At 58.5% G+C, this 15,124-nt stretch overlaps 2 protein-coding genes across 3 annotated transcripts; one reads left to right on the forward strand and one right to left on the reverse strand.

The window, feature by feature from the left end:
- The first annotated feature begins 147 nt into the window (after window positions 1-147).
- Window positions 148-5,050, forward strand: MRPL54 (mitochondrial ribosomal protein L54). The gene is made up of 3 exons (XM_055371298.2): window positions 148-318; window positions 2,648-2,813; window positions 4,747-5,050. The coding sequence occupies exons 1-3, from the start codon at window positions 201-203 to the stop codon at window positions 4,877-4,879; spliced, it is 417 nt and encodes a 138-aa protein (XP_055227273.1). The 5' UTR covers window positions 148-200; the 3' UTR covers window positions 4,880-5,050.
- A 1,524-nt stretch (window positions 5,051-6,574) lies between these two features.
- RAX2 (retina and anterior neural fold homeobox 2) lies at window positions 6,575-9,711 on the reverse strand. 2 transcript variants are annotated; one of them, XM_055371299.2, is made up of 3 exons: window positions 9,646-9,711; window positions 9,011-9,235; window positions 6,575-8,443 (listed from the first exon to the last, which is right to left on the reverse strand). In XM_055371299.2, the coding sequence occupies exons 2-3, from the start codon at window positions 9,224-9,226 to the stop codon at window positions 8,105-8,107; spliced, it is 555 nt and encodes a 184-aa protein (XP_055227274.1). In that variant the 5' UTR covers window positions 9,227-9,235; window positions 9,646-9,711; the 3' UTR covers window positions 6,575-8,104. The 2 variants fall into 2 exon arrangements, with proteins under 2 accessions (XP_055227274.1, XP_063557865.1); XM_063701795.1 differs by having other exon boundaries at window positions 9,011-9,494.
- Between the last annotated feature and the right edge of the window lie 5,413 nt (window positions 9,712-15,124).

Here is a 15,124-nt window from a genome sequence, read left to right on the forward strand (position 1 = left end):
CCCTTGAACGCCTCCTCCTACAGTAACTGTATGTCTACAAAAGTCTGAAGAAATCACCATAGATTATGAAAGCTTGGGAGACTGCATTTCCCAGACACCTCCACGGGGCCTACACTTCCACGGGGCCTACAACTCCCAAACACCCTTGGGCCACTGACGTCTTCCGGAAACGTGCACTTGCAAGCTGCCCGCAATACGTCATGGCGACCAAACGCCTTTTCGGGGCTACCCGGACGTGGGCCGGCTGGGGGGCCTGGGAGCTCCTAAACCCCGCCACTTCCGGAAGACTCCTGGCCCGGGATTATGCCAAGAAACCAGGTGAGCTGGGTTAAGAGGAACCAAATGGGGACGGTGGGTGCACTGAGGAATTAACAGTGCGCAGGCGGTGGTTGGGGAAGTGGTGCTAGAACTGATGCGCAAGCGCAGAGAGGCGGATGCCAGGCTGTATGCGCAGGCGCAGTTTGAGGGACCCAGCGCCGCTTGGAGCTCGGGCGTCTGGCTCGGAGATACTGTAGCGATTGGACCCAGGGCGCAGGCGCCAGCTTGGGGCGGAGCGGCCTGGGAGGAGGATGTGGTTACGTGGAGCCCACGCGTTTCACTGCGCAGGCGCGGGTTGGAAGGGATTTCAGGGGAGTCTGGGGAGGTCATGAACTTGGGGTCCAGTTCTGTTTCTCTGCCTGCCTCCAAATCGCTGGGTAACCTTGGCCAAGACGTTACCAAACATTCAAAGAAATTATGGAGCCCGTTTAATTGGCCACTTCAGCAAGAACAAAACAAGGTTATTAAGGTTTAGCTGGATACAGCCTTGCCTGATCTCCTTTGTTGAAAGGGGGAAATTGTCCAATGTTCGGCCTTAAAGACAGACACATAGCAGACAAAATATAACTTGAATGACTTGGTCATTCCAAGCATCAGTGTTACTTAATGCTATGTCCAAATCCCACTTAAAGTTACTTAATGCTGTGTCCAAATCCCACTTAAAGTGATTTCGAGGCCAGGCACGATGGCTCACACCTTTATTCCCGGCACTTTGGGAAGCCAAGGAGGGAGGATCGATTGCTTGAACCCAGGAGTTCGAGACCAACCTGGGCAACATAGCAGGACCCTGTTTGTATAAAAAAAAAAAAAATTGCCTGGCGCAGTAGCTCATGCCTGTAATCCCAGCACTTTGGGAGGCTGATGCAGGTGGATCACAAGGTCAGGAATTCAAGATCAGCCTGACCAACGTGGTGAAACCCTAGCTCTACTAAAAATACAAAAATTAGTGGGGCATGGTGGCGCATGTCTGTAATCCCAGCTACTCAGGAGGCTGAGGCAGGAGAACTGCTTGAACCCAGGAGGCGGAGGTTGCAGTGAGCCAAGATCACGCCACTGCACTCCAGCCTGGGCGACACAGTGAGACTCTGTCTCAAAATAAATAAATAAATAAAAATAAAAATAAGTGGGGCATGGTGGCTCACAACTGTGATCTCAGCTACTTGGGAGGCTGAGGCAGGAGGATCACTTGAGCCTGGGAGTTTGAGGCTGCAGTGAGCCATGATTGCGCCCCTGTCCTCCAGCCTGGGCTTTTATTTTTTATTTTTTTATTTTCTTCAGACGGAGTCTCGCTCTGTCGCCCAGGCTGGAGTGCAGTGGAGCCATCTTGGCTCACTGCAAGCTCCGCCTCCCAGGTTCACGCCATTCTCCTGCCTCAGCCTCCCAAGTAGCTGGGACCACAGATGCCCACCACCATGCCCGGCTGATTTTTTTGTATTTTTAGTAGAGACGGAATTTCACCATGTTAGCCAGGATGGTCTCAACCTCCTGACCTTGTGATCCGCCCGCCTCGGCCTCCCAAAGAGCTGGGATTACAGGCGTGAGCCACCGCGCCTGGCCGGGCTGTCTTTATTTTTTAATTTTTTAGATTTTTTATTTTTTTGAGATGGAATCTTGCTCTGTAACCTAGGCTGGAGTGCAGCGATGCGATCTCGGCTCACTGCAACCTCCGCCTCCCGGGTTCAAGTGATTCTCCTGCCTCAGCCTCCCGAGTAGCTGGGATCACAGGCATACGCCACCATGCCCAGCTAATTTTTTTCTTCTGTATTTTTAGTAGAGACAAGTTTTCACCATGTTGGCCAGGCTGGTCTTAAACTCACCTGACCTCAGGTGATCTGCCCACCTCAGCCTCCCAGAGTGTTGGGATTACAGGCGTGAGCCACTATGCCTGGCTGAGACCCTGTCTTTAAAAATAAGTTTTGAGTGGCCAGGCATGGTGGCTCACGCCTGTAATCCCAACACTTTGGGAGACCAAGGCGGGTGGATCACGAGGTCAGGAGATCGAGACCATCCTGGCTAACACGGTGAAACCCCGTCTCTACTAAAACTGCAAAAAAATTAGCCGGGCGTGGTGGTGGGCGCCTGTAGTCCCAGCCACTGGGGAGGCTGAGGCAGGAGAATGGCTTGAACCCGGGAGGCAGAGCTTGCAGTGAGCTGAGATTGTGCCACTGCACTCCACCTGGGCGACAGAGCGAGACTCCGTCACAAAAAAAAAAAAGAAAGTTTTGAGTGTAGCAGAGTCCAGCCAGGGGCAGAGGCCGCCTGAGACAGGGGGTTCTGTGAGGGAAGTTTGGCTGCTGGGCTGAAATGACTCTCCCTCTCCTCTCCCCAGTTATGAAGGGGGCCAAATCGGGAAAAGGTGCAGTGACCAGCGAGGCCCTCAAGGACCCCGACGTATGCACAGATCCTGTCCGGCTCACCACATATGCCATGGGCGTCAACATCTACAAGGAAGGGCAGGATGTCCCCCTGAAACCAGATGCTGAGTACCCTGAATGGTGAGTAGGCCAGGCTGTGTCATCCTGCAATGACTGTTCCTTCCTCCGCCCCAGGAGGACCCCTTCCCGGAGAGGCGGATCGCCACGCCAGCCGGAGCCTAATAGTCACACCTGCCCATCTTGGCTTCAGGGCAGGGGGCTTCAGGGCTCTGCCCATCTGTAATGGGGTGATGGGACCCATCCCTCCCTCAGAGGGCTGTGAGGAATTCATGGGATTAGAACGCATGTCAAGTACCTAAAACAATGCTTTTTCTTAAGCAAATACTTAAAAAAAATTTTTTTTCAGGCTGGGCGCGGTGGCTCACACCTGTAATCCCAGCACTTTGGGAGGCAAGGCGTTTGGATCACCTGAGGTCAGGAGTTTGAGACCAGCCTGGCCAACATGGTGAAACCTCGTCTCTACTAAAAATATAAAAATTAGCCGGGTGTGGTGGCACATGACTGTAGTCCCAGTTACTTGGGAGGCTGAGGCACGAGAATTGCTTGAGCCTGGGAGGCGGAGGTTGCAGTGAGCTGAGATCACGCCATTGTACTCCAGCCTGGGCAACAGAGTGAGACTTGGTCTCAAAAAAAAAAAAAAAATTTTTTTTTTCTTCTATATGGAGTCTTGCTCTGTCACCCAGTCTGGAATGCAGTCATGTGGTCTTGGCTCACTGCAACCTCTGCCTCCTGGGTTCAAGCGGTTCTCCTGCCTCAGCCTTCAGAGTAGCTGGGATTACAGGCATGCGCCACCATGCCTGGCTAATTTTTTTTTTGTTTTTTTTTTTGAGATGGAGTTTTGCTCTTGTCGCCCAGGCTGGAGTACAGTGGTATGATCTCGGCTCACTGCAACCTCCGCCTCCCAGGTTCAAATGATTCTCCTGCCTCAGCCTCCCGAGTAGCTGGGATTACAGGTGCCCGCCGTCACACCCAGCTAATTTTTGTATTTTCAGTAGAGACAGGGTTTCACCATGTTTGCCAGGCTAGTCTCGAACTCCTGATAACCTCGTGATCCGCCTGCCCTGGCCTCCCATAGTGCTGGGATTACAGGCGTGAGCCACCACGCCTGGCCTAATTTTGTATTTTTAGTAGAGACAGGGTTTCTCCATGTTGGCCAGGCTGGTCTTGAACTCCTGACCTCAGGTGATCCGCCCACCTCGGCCTCCCAAAGTGCTGGGAGTACAGGCGTGAGCCGCCGCGCCCGTCCTGCAAATACTTATTGACCACTGACTGCATGCCAGGCCCTGCTCTAGGCTTGAGGGATACAGAAGGGCTCAAAACAGACACAAGTCCCCACCCTGGTGGAGCTAGCTGGGGAGGCAGACAGGAAGCAGGAAGTCAGGCAGCTGTGGTGGTGACACTTCTGGGAAGGGGGCAGGAGAATGAGGGACAGAGCCAGGGTGTTTGGCTGCTCTGGTTTGAGGTTTGGGGGACACAGAAGCCAAGAAGGGAGTGGGTGGAAGGGGCTTTCCAGGCAGTGGGCACAGCCTGTGCAAAGGCCCCGGGGCAGGACCACACCTGGTGTGCTGGAGGAACAGCGGGGAGGCCTGTGTGGCTGGAGCAGAGTGAGGAGGGCGAGAGAGGGAGGAGGTGAGGGCAGGGCCTGTGGGCTGCAGGAAGGGTTCTGCTGTGGCCCCAAGCTGATCTGAAGGCTGGGGAGGGTCAGGAAGGCTGAGCAAGTGGGGGCAGGTGGCATGATGTGGACAGTGCTGGGAGGCAGGAGAGGGCTTGGCGTGTGCCAGCCTCAGATGTGCCATTGGGATGGGGTTGGCTCCATTGCTGCACGGCCAGGGACCCACCCAGCCCAGGGTCGGGGAGGGACCACCCTGAGATCATGCAGCCAACCAGTGGGCCTGGCACCCAGCCCCGTCACTGCCTCTGCCCGAGGTGCCCAGGACACCAGGGAGCCCAGGAGTCACTGTGTAGCTCTCATTCCTGCCTGCATCCCCGTCAGGCTGTTCGAGATGAACTTGGGTCCCCCAAAGACCCTGGAGGAGCTGGACCCCGAGAGCCGGGAGTACTGGCGGCTGCTGCGGAAACAGAACATCTGGCGCCACAACCGGCTGAGCAAGAACAAGAAGTTGTAGCATGGTGGGCCCGGCATCGCTGACCCCCATGCCGAGGACTTGCCGTTTCCCGGAGGACATGGACTTTTGTGAGACAAGAGGCGGCTCCCCAGCCTGGGTTTCCATGTGACCCCACAGTGGGGCTGGACCAGGGCCCTGGAGGCCAATAAAGACCTTTCTGGGTAGACCCTATTTCCCCTTGGTATTGTCTGGTGTCGGCCTGGCGGGAAGTGGGTCCCTCAGACCCCAGGGATCCCAGCCTCCACCCCAGCCAGTGGTGGGCCGTCTGCAGGTCCCCTGTGCCTCAGGCCCTTTGTGGGCTTCTCTCCCCAACTCCTGGAATTCCTGACACTGCTCACGAGGCCCTGGCCCCAAATCTCAAGTTGCTGGGTGAGGGGGTTGTCCTAGCTAAGCCACTCTTGGTTGCAAGGGACTCAAACCTAACTCAAGCCATCAGAGTCAGAAAAGAGGCTTTATGAGCTTCAAGAAAGGAGATGTCCGGAGGGGGTAGTGATGTGGCTTCAGGTGTGGCTGGATCCAGGTGCTTCGGTATTCAGACCCAAGGCTCTCTCCATCTCAGGGTCCTTGGATCCCCCAGGGGCTGGCACTCATGGGCAGGGTAGCCCGAGGGCTCCTGACCGACATCCCCACCAGCGCAGCAAGTAGAATCAGAGGGAAGGGACTGCCCCTTCCTTCCTGCCGCAGTCACAGCGTGGCCCTCACTGGCCTATCCCTGGAGCCCAGGGGCTTGGACCTTCCTTCCCCACCCCCCAAGTCCTCTGTCCACTCCACTGGAGCCCAGGTCTCAACCTCCGCCCCCAGTCCACCCTCTGGAGTCGGCTTTCGGCACCCTGACCCTGACCCAGGGTCTGACCCTGGGCCTGAGTGAGGACTGGCCTCCCTGCAGTCCCAACTCCTGCCCTGCCTGGCTGTGATGGGGCAGGATCGCTAGGGCTGGAGTCCACCAGATTGGAGGAGGCTGAGGGTGACACGTAGTTAGGGAGTGATGGGGCCTCTTGCTGGGGGTAGATCACCTCATGGACCCCACGTCCTGCAGAACCCCCAAGGGTCATGCCCTCGGCCCCACCCTTACCACAGCAGCCCCACCCATGCCTAGGTGGGTGCCCTGGGGGATTTGGACTGGGCTCACCCACCCTCCAGCTTCCTCTGTCCACAAGCTGGATGGGCGGGGTGGGGCGGGGCCGGGCGGGGCCCGTCTCAGGGAAACCCTAACCTTCATCCTCTTAGGGGACTCTGGAGTGGAGCGGATTACTGTGCACCTGCTGTCCCCGGCGGCCTCCCTGGGCAGGCGGGGGTGTGAGCGCGCCTTCTCTTGCGCTCACCGCAGGTGGTGCCAGCCGTTCCCACCCTCCTGTTGTTCCCCAAGGTTCTGAGGGTAAAAATCAAAGTTATAACAGCCACTGGCCCTGCCTGGCCTCCCCATCACCTCCCTCCTCCCCCTCCTCACTCTGCTCCAGCCGCATGGGCCTCCTCGCTATTCTTTCAATGCACTAGGCGTGGTCCTGCCCCAGGGCCTTTGCACAGCCTGTGCCTCTGCCCAGCTCCCTCCTCCCCTAGACCTTCTCCCTCCCGCCCCCGGTCTCTACCTTCACGCCAGCCTCCCCTCCTCCCTATTAAAATTGCAGCCCCTGCCACACTCTGCATCTGACTTTCCTGGGTTTTTTTTCTCCCTATCACTTATGACTGTCTGAAGTCTTTTGTTTTAGATTTGTTTTTTATTTGTTTTGAGTCAGGGTCTGGCTCTGTTGCACAGGCTGGAGTGCAGCGGTGTGATCACAGCTCCCTGCAGCCTCGACCTTCTGGGCTCAAGTGATCCTCTTGCCTCAGCTTCTTGGGTAGCTGGGATGACAGGTGTGCACCACTACACCCGGCACATTTTAAAAATGTTTGTGGAGATGGGGTCTTGCTGTGTCACCCAGGCTGGTCTCAAGCAATCCTCCCACCTCAGCCTCCCAAAGCACTGGGATTACAGGCATGAGCCACCGCACCTGGCCTGGTTTAGCTTTTAAAAAAAAAACCTTTCTTGTGCTTACTGCCGCGTCCCCACTGCCTGTTGTGTGGTGACATTGGGTGATGGCTGGGCGTTGGACCACAGGACTGGTGTGTGAGGTGCCGCCTAGAGATGGGGTGCCCTGGTGATCTGGGAGTGATCTGGGGAGCCCAGGCTGGAGACGGGGAGGGTAGCTACTGCAGCTCCTGCCCTGGTGCCGCACTTCTGTCCCGGGGGGTGGCGCTGGCCCAGACTGTCCCATCCTGTGGCTCAGGGCCCCCTCCTGCTGCACTGGGCCAGCCGTGCTTGCCAGTCCCAGCGGGTTCTCGGCCCCGCGACAGCCTCCTTGCTCAGAGCTCTTGGGCAATGCGACTGGGTTGGACAGAGCAGATGCTGGCCATGCCTCCGCAGGGGACATGCACAGGGCCTGGGGTCTGTGGGGACGTGAGGAACGGGCTGACGATGACGACACGCCCAGCATCAGCCCACCTCCACCTGGAGGCCCACCAGCACCTGGCCCGGGACCCACCCTCTCTCCAGAACCTGTCGCTGTGCCCCGGACGGTAGGACCGGTGATGGGTCTGAAAGGCAGCTCCATCCACTCCTGGCCGTGCGACTTTGGGGACCTGGCTTCCTGCCTAAGCCCCGGTTTCCCTCTCTGTAGAATGGGCTGACAGCTGTGCCCGAGGTCCAGGGCACAACGGAGGGGAGCGCTCACATGGCGAGCACACGGTGAGAGGAGACCAGGCTCGCGGGAGCTGCAGCTGTTTGTTATTTCCAGGGGACTGGGAGCCTGGAGAGTGGGCAGCTCTGCTGATGGGGATTAGGAGCAGCAGAGAGATTTACACTCATTTTACAGAGTCAGCGGCCCCGCCACCCACAGCCTCGCAGCCCTCGAACCTCGGAGGCCCCCACGCCCAATTAACAGACAGGAGACTGAGGCCCCAGGAGGGGAGGAGGTCCCCGCCCCTGGCCTGAGAATACTTGGGTCACCTCCTGCCTGACACTGGGGGCCGGTCCACTGCCAGCAGGACGGGTGGCGATGGGGTGGGAGACGGGATGGGGGCAGGGGACCCAGCAGCCTGTCTCTCTGGTCCCGCTCCCCAGTGGTGGTGGCCTGGCCTGACCACGGTTGCTCCATGACCTCGGCCTAGGCCAAGGCGTGGTGGCTGTCACCAGGGCACGTCCCCGGTTCTCGGGTTGGGCCGAGGAGGGGGCCCGGGAGGGCAGCAGGCTCAGGCTGGCGGCCAGGCCCTGTCCAGAGCCTGTGCGTGTTCCTTGGCCAGCAGCCGCAGGGACGCCTCCTCCAGGGCGAAGCCATCTGCAAAGGTGGGAGCAAAGGCATGAGGCCCGAAGGACGCTTGCAGCCCCGGGCCCGGGCCCAGGAGGCGGGGGAGGCCTGGCACGGCCGGCGGTCCGGGGCCCAACCAGGGCTCCAGGGGCAGCGACATGGCCGGGGGGCGGGCGAACGGCAGCGCTGGGGCCTCGGGGAGTCTCGGAGCTGCCACGGCACCCGAGCCTGACTCCAGCCGCTCCTGGCGGCGCCACTTGGCCCGGCGGTTCTGGAACCACACCTGGAGGGTGCGAGAGGGAAGGGGGGTTGCTGTGAGCTCAGCCGCTCCCCGCCAATCTTTGGACCCCCTCTGCACACCCCAGCCCTGGGGGTTCTGCCTCCCGTCTGACCCGACTCCCACCTGCTGCTTCGCTGTTCCGCCCCAAGAAGATGAGGATCTCCTAAGCGTTCCCTAAGCCCAGGCTCCCCTCCAACTCCTCACTCCCCTCCTTGGCCTCCCTTAGCCCTTAGCAAGTAGCCTGAGCTGCCTAACGTGGCATTCAAGGCCTTCAAAAACGTTGTTACCCACACCATTCTCTGCCTCCTCCTTCACCCCTGGCTCAAGGGAAACGCCTCCAACTTAACCCCTCCACGTCTTTGCACACACTGTTCAGGATGCCTAGAAAAACTCCCCTTTTCCTTCCCAGCTGGCACACTCCTACTCAAATGTCAAAACCTCAGCTCCCACACCCCCTCCTCCAGGAAGCCTTCCTAGCTTCTCTTCTGCTGTTGCGCCGGGAGGGTCAGGATCTTGCTTCGCCTCCCTCCCCAGGTTGCAAAAGATGTGTGTGTTGGGGGGTGCCCTCACCTGCACACGCACCTCAGGTAGGTGCACCTTGGCTGCCAGCTCCTCACGGCTGTACACATCCGGGTAGTGAGAGGCCTCGAACGCCCGCTCCAGCTGGTGCAGCTGGTAGGTGGTGAAGGTGGTGCGGTTCCTCCGGTGCTTCTTCTTGGGGGCCTCCTCGCCCGGCCCCAGACCCCCACCCTCGGTTGCCGGCCCCTCGCCCGGGCTCAGGAACATGGCTCCCACCTGGCGGGACGGCAGCGGGACAGATGGCAGGGAGACGGCCGGGGGGGCTACCGGCAGGGACAGGGCAGGGGAGCCCCAGGCTTGCCTCCCGGCTCCAGGGAAATCTGTTCCCTCCACTGGGGCCGGCATGCGCTCTGCATCCCCAGGCTGTCCTCCTCGGGCTTGGGGGGGTCTCCTGCTGTGCCTCTGTCTGCTCTTCCTTCTCTCTGTGTGTGTCACCGTCCCTGTTTTCTCTTCCCCTCTCTGTGGCTGTCACGGCCTGTGTGTGTGTGTGTCGGGGGCGGGGGTCAAGGATGCCCCCCCGTCAAGGAAGGCAGGATCCCTTCTCACGCCCTAAGCTCTCCACCCTGGGGGGATCTCTGCCCCCACCACCTCCTACCCAGGCCCACCAGTGCCCACCCCGCACTCACCACCCACGGCAGCCCCTCCGTCGATTTCCACGGGACACCTGCCCCAGCGGGCCCGGCGCCGCGTCTGCTGTGGCCTGGCCCTGCCGGAGCCGAGCCAGGTCGGGGCTGCGTGGGGGAGGATTAGCTCGAGGTGATTAATTGAGGCGGCCCCTCCCACTTGGTCCTGGGCTGTTCTGAGCCAGGAGGGAGGGCAGGGTGGGTGGAGGACAGGGTGGGTGGAAGAGGGCTGGGGCTTTAAGTGGGTGGCTGGGGGGATAGTCTTACAGGCTCCACGGCCCCTTGCCATAAGACGGCAAGGGCCTCTCCCTCTCTGGGCCTCAGTTTCCCTGGCTGTAAAATTGCCACACTAGGACCTACCCCGGGGGCATTTCAGCTTCTCAGAGCATCGCACAGAAATTGGCATACAGGGGGCACTTAATGAATGCCCACTGTTAATATTTTTATCTGCTGGGGGCAGAAAAAGGTGTCTTAGAACTCACAGATGTCGGCCGGGCGCGGTGGCTCACGCCTGTAATCCCAGCACTTTGGGAGGCCGAGGCGGGCGGATCACGAGGTCAGGAGATCGAGACCATCCTGGCTAACACGGTGAAACCCCGTCTCTACTAAAAATACAAAAAATTAGCCGGGCGTGGTAGTGGGTGCCTGTAGTCCCAGCTACTCGGGAGGCTGAGGCAGGAGAATGGCGTGAACCCGGGAGGTGGAGCTTGCAGTGAGCCGAGATCGTGCCACTGCACTCCAGCCTGGGCGACAAAGCAAGACTCCGTCTCAAAAAAAAAAAAAAAAAAAGAACTCACAGATGTCAGAGGCGGTTGGGGAAGCTGAGGTCCAGAGGTGAAGGCGCTGCAGTTGGCTCCTCTGGACACAAGGGGTAGGGACCCTTTTAGCTGGGTCTTGAGGTATGAATAGAAGTTCACCATTCACAGCCGGGTGCAGTGGCTGACGCCTGTAACCCCAGCACTTTGGGAGGCTGAGGCGGGTGGATCACCTGAGATCATGAGTTTGAGACCAGCCTGGCCAACATGGCAAAACCCTGTCTACTAAAAATGCAAAAATTAGCCGGGTGTGGTGGTGGGTGCCTATAAATCCCAGCTACTTGGGAGGCTGAGGCAGGAGAATTGCTTGAACCTGGTGGGGTGGAGCTTACAGTGAGCCAAGATCATGCCACTGCACTCCAGCCTGGGCAACAGAGTGAAACTCCATCTCAAAAAAAAAAAAAAAAAAAACAAAAACCACCACCAACAAAAAAGAAAAACAGAAGTTCACCATTCAGTAAACATTTATTGAGCACTTACTGTGTACCAGGTACTGCTCACAGCAGTAGTGACCAAAACAGACAGAAGTCACGGGGCTGACTTTCTAGCAGGGCAGACAGACAACCAACCACTGTGTTAAAATGCAGAGCATGGCCAGTGGCCACGAGCCTAGGGAGAAAACCCACAGGGGAGGGGCCTGTGGGGGCAAGGTGGGTTGCTATTTCATTTAGTTTTTGGTTTTTTTTTTGAGACAGAGTCCTACTCGGTCGCCCAGGCTGGAGTGCAGTGGCACGATCTCAGCTCACTGCAACCTCCGCCTCCTAGGTTCAAGCAATTCTCCTGCCTCAGCCTCCTGAGTAGCTGGGATTACAGACACCTGCAATCACACCTGGCTAATTTTTGTATTTTTTAGTAGAGACACGGTTTCGCCATCTTGGCCAGGCTGGTCTTGAACTCCTGACCTCGTGATCCGCCTGCCTTGGCCTCCCAAAGTGCTGGCATTACAGGCGTGAGCCACCCTGCCTGGCCTATTTTTGTTTTTTTGAGAAGGAGTCTCACTCTGTTGCCTAGGCTGGAGTGCAGTGGTGAGATCTCAGCTCACTGCAACCTCCGCCTCCCAGGTTCAAGTGATTCTCCTGCCTCAGCCTCCTGAGTAGCTCGGATTACAGGTGCGCCACCACGCCCGGGTAATTTTTGTATTTTTACTGAAGATGGGGTTTCACCGTGTTGGCCAGGCTGGTCTTGAACTCCTGACCTCAGGTGATCCGCTTGCCTCGGCCTCCCATAGTGCAGGAGTTCCAGGCGTGAGCCACCACGACCAGTCGGGTTGCTATGTTAAGGAAGGTGGTGAGAATGGAAGATGGAGTGCAAAGCCGCAAGTTCTGGACACATGGGGTGTGAAGGATGGAGTGCTGGGGAACCATGGGAGGTTGTGGAGCAGGGACACAGTGGCATTTTATACAAACATCAATGATGAGCAGCTGAGAAACCAGGGGCAGGTGCCAGGCAGGCGAGGCTACAGGGTCTGGTCAGGCCAAGGGCCGGGGGGATGGGGAGGACAGAAGGGTGGGGGTAGCAATTCCAGAGGAAGGAAGCTGGAGAGGGGCAGGGTGTGGGTATGGAGGTGCAAGGGCGTTGCCCAGGCCCATTCTGGGCTGCGAGGTGGGACTGTTTCAGAGGCAGAGGCCTGAGAGGTGGAGCGGGCTCCAGGGGAAGCCCCAGAGACTAGTGCACCCCAAGTCCAAGGAGCCAGGGGGCTCAGGCAGGGGAGTGCCATAGATATGGAAAGGAGAGGGTACTCCAGGGACAATGGGAAGGGGAGAGGAGGGGAGGCCTGATTTAGTGACATGGAGGACAGGCAGGAGGTGACTGCGGTGGAGTGAGGGGGAGACCCAGGCCTGTGGATGGGCGAAGGGGCCAGTGTAAAGTGAACTAGAGATCCTTCCGGAATGTTGGCATGTTGGCTTTGAAGGGAGAGACACACAAAGAGAGACAGAGACAGAGACAGAGAAAGGCGTGACACACACACACACACACACACACGAGAAACCAGGTGCCCAGGCCCCAGAGGAGTCCCGGTCGGATCCCAGGGGGCAGGTGGCTTCGGCCCAGGATCTGGGTGTAGCTCCCCCATCCCAGGGGCCAAGTTCAGGTGGGCAAGGTTCAGAGGCAAACAGGGGTTCAATCCCGGGCCAGAGGGGTGGCTGCAGCGTCTGAGGCTCCAGGTGCCTCCCCTGGCTTCAGCTGCCCGTCGGCAAGGTGGGCCCACCAGGCTCTGTGTCCAAGGTGCAGCCAGGCCTGTCACCCGTCGAGGGACAGGGCTGTGGGCTGGGGAGAGAGAATTCCCCTGATCGCTTCATCACTTTAGAGCACTAACGAGCTGCTTCAGGTCTCAGGCCCCAATTAGCTAATTGGCCAGTGTGGGTTAAGAGGCCCCAGGAAGGATCGTGGCGTGAGGCGCGGTGGGGGGGCGGGCTTTGGGCGACTTAGCCGGACAGGCAGAAGCTGCAGACGCTGTGTCAGCTTAGAGGGCCGGATTAGGAGCGTGGGCTGGGTGGGCAGGGCCAAGGGGACAGGTGGCCCCCTGCAGTGGATTAGGCAGAGGCCAGGCCACTCCGGGCCTTTCCAGCCTCCACCTTTCAATTTTCCCCAAGAAAGAACCACTAACCTGCCTCAGGTGCTGGTGGGGAGAGTGAGGCCCGAGGGTGCGCAGGGCTTCAAGGGGGCCACACAGGAGGTCGGCGTGACCTTGGTACATTTCCGTGTCTCAGCTCAGGCTCTGCTTGGCCAGGATGGGAGGGTGGCCTGGGAGTCCTGGGGTGGGGGCCATGCCCAGCCTGGCCAGAGACCCCTCTCCGTGTATCCTAAAGGCTGGCTCCATGGGACTCAGCTGAGAGCAGGTGTTGGACCGTCCCAGCAATAATGGAGCACCAGCTGTATGCCTGCCTTCTAGGTGCCCCTCCCTTCACTGCTCACACCCCTCTGGGAAAAGGTGTCCGTTGGCTGGAGGAGGCTGCTGAGGCCCAGAGAGGGTAAAAGCTTTCCCAGTAGGGGCCACCTCGCCCCTGTTTGCCCAGGACTTTCCCTGTTTTAGCACTGAAGTCTCACACCCTGGAACAGCCTTCAGCCCTGAGCAAACCAGGGTGGTCACACCAGGGTGGTCACCCCAGGGCCAGCGTCACACAGCTGGGGGGCGAGTCAGGATTGAATCTGTGTGTGCAAAGTGGATCCCCGGCCCACTGTGCCAGAGAGGACAGGAGGGTCAGTGTTTCCCTGCCATTCTGTCCCCCAGAGTCACTGGGTCAGACTGCTAGGTCCCTGGACATTTGGACTGCCTCTGTCCAAGGACAGTGTCACCTGAGAGCTGTCACTGCAGAGGCTGTGGTGATACTCAGTGCCCAGAGGGCCAGCAAACAGTCAGCCTGAGACAGAGGCCGGGGCGCCCGTGCTGCACCTCCCGGGCCAGCTTCTCGGCCAACTTGTGGAAGGGTGCCCAGCGGGCGGGCTCTACCTCCCAGCAGCTGCTCATGAGGACATGCATGGGGCCTGGACAACCCTTGGGGGCTCCATGCGGTACCCCTTCTCCATGGCCTCTGACACCTCCTTCAGCCTGGCTTTGTTAAGTGAAGAGGAGAGGTGGATGGATGTGTGAATGGATGGTGGGTGGGTAGGTGGATGGAGGGATGGATGAATGGGTGGGTAGATCAATGGAACAGTGGATGGAGGGATGGATGAATGGGTGGGTAGATCAATGGAACAGTGGATGGAGGGATGGATGAATGGGTGGGTAGATCAATGGAACAGTGGATGGAGGGATGGATGAATGGGTGGGTAGATCAATGGAACAGTGGATGGAGGGATGGATGAATGGGTGGGTAGATCAATGGAACAGTGGATGGAGGGATGGATGAATGGGTGGGTAGATCAATGGAACAGTGGATGGAGGGATGGATGAATGGGTGGGTAGATCAATGGAACAGTGGATGGAGGGATGGATGAATGGGTGGGTAGATCAATGGAACAGTGGATGGAGGGATGGATGAATGGGTGGGTAGGTCAATGGAACAGTGGATGGAGGGATGGATGAATAGAGTGGATGGGTGGGTGAATGAATGGATGGGTACATGGATGGACATGGGAGTGGGTGGGGGATGGATGGGTGGGGAGATGGATAGATAAGTGGATGGGTTGGTGGATGGATGCATGCATGGATGGGTGGGTGGGTGGATGGATGGATGAAAGGATGGATGGGTATGTGTATGGATGATGGGTAGATGTGTGAGTGGATGGTAGGTGGATGGATGGATGGATGGGTGGACAGGTGGATGGATGCACGGGTGGACGGATGGATGGGTGGATGGTGGGTGGATGGATGAGTGGATGGTGGGTGGATGGATAGGTGGGTGGGTGGATAGATGAGTGGGTAGTGAGTGGGTGGATGAATGGATAGTGGGTAGATGGGTGGATGAGTGGATGGTGGGTAGATGGATGGATGAATGGATGGTGGGTGGGTGGATGAGTGGATGGTGATTGGGTGGGTGGATGGATGGATGGCTGGTGGGTGGATGGATGGGTGGATGGTGATTGGGTGGGTGGATGGATGGGTGCATGGTGATTGGGTGGGTGGATAGATGGGTGGATGGTGATTGGGTGGGTGGATGGTGATTGGGTGGGTGGATGGTGATTGGGTGGGTGGATGGTGATTGGGTGGGTGGATGGATGGGTGG

Source organism: Gorilla gorilla, chromosome 20 (assembly GCF_029281585.2).
Source record: "Gorilla gorilla gorilla isolate KB3781 chromosome 20, NHGRI_mGorGor1-v2.1_pri, whole genome shotgun sequence".
In the NCBI taxonomy this organism is placed as follows: Eukaryota; Metazoa; Chordata; class Mammalia; order Primates; family Hominidae; genus Gorilla; species Gorilla gorilla.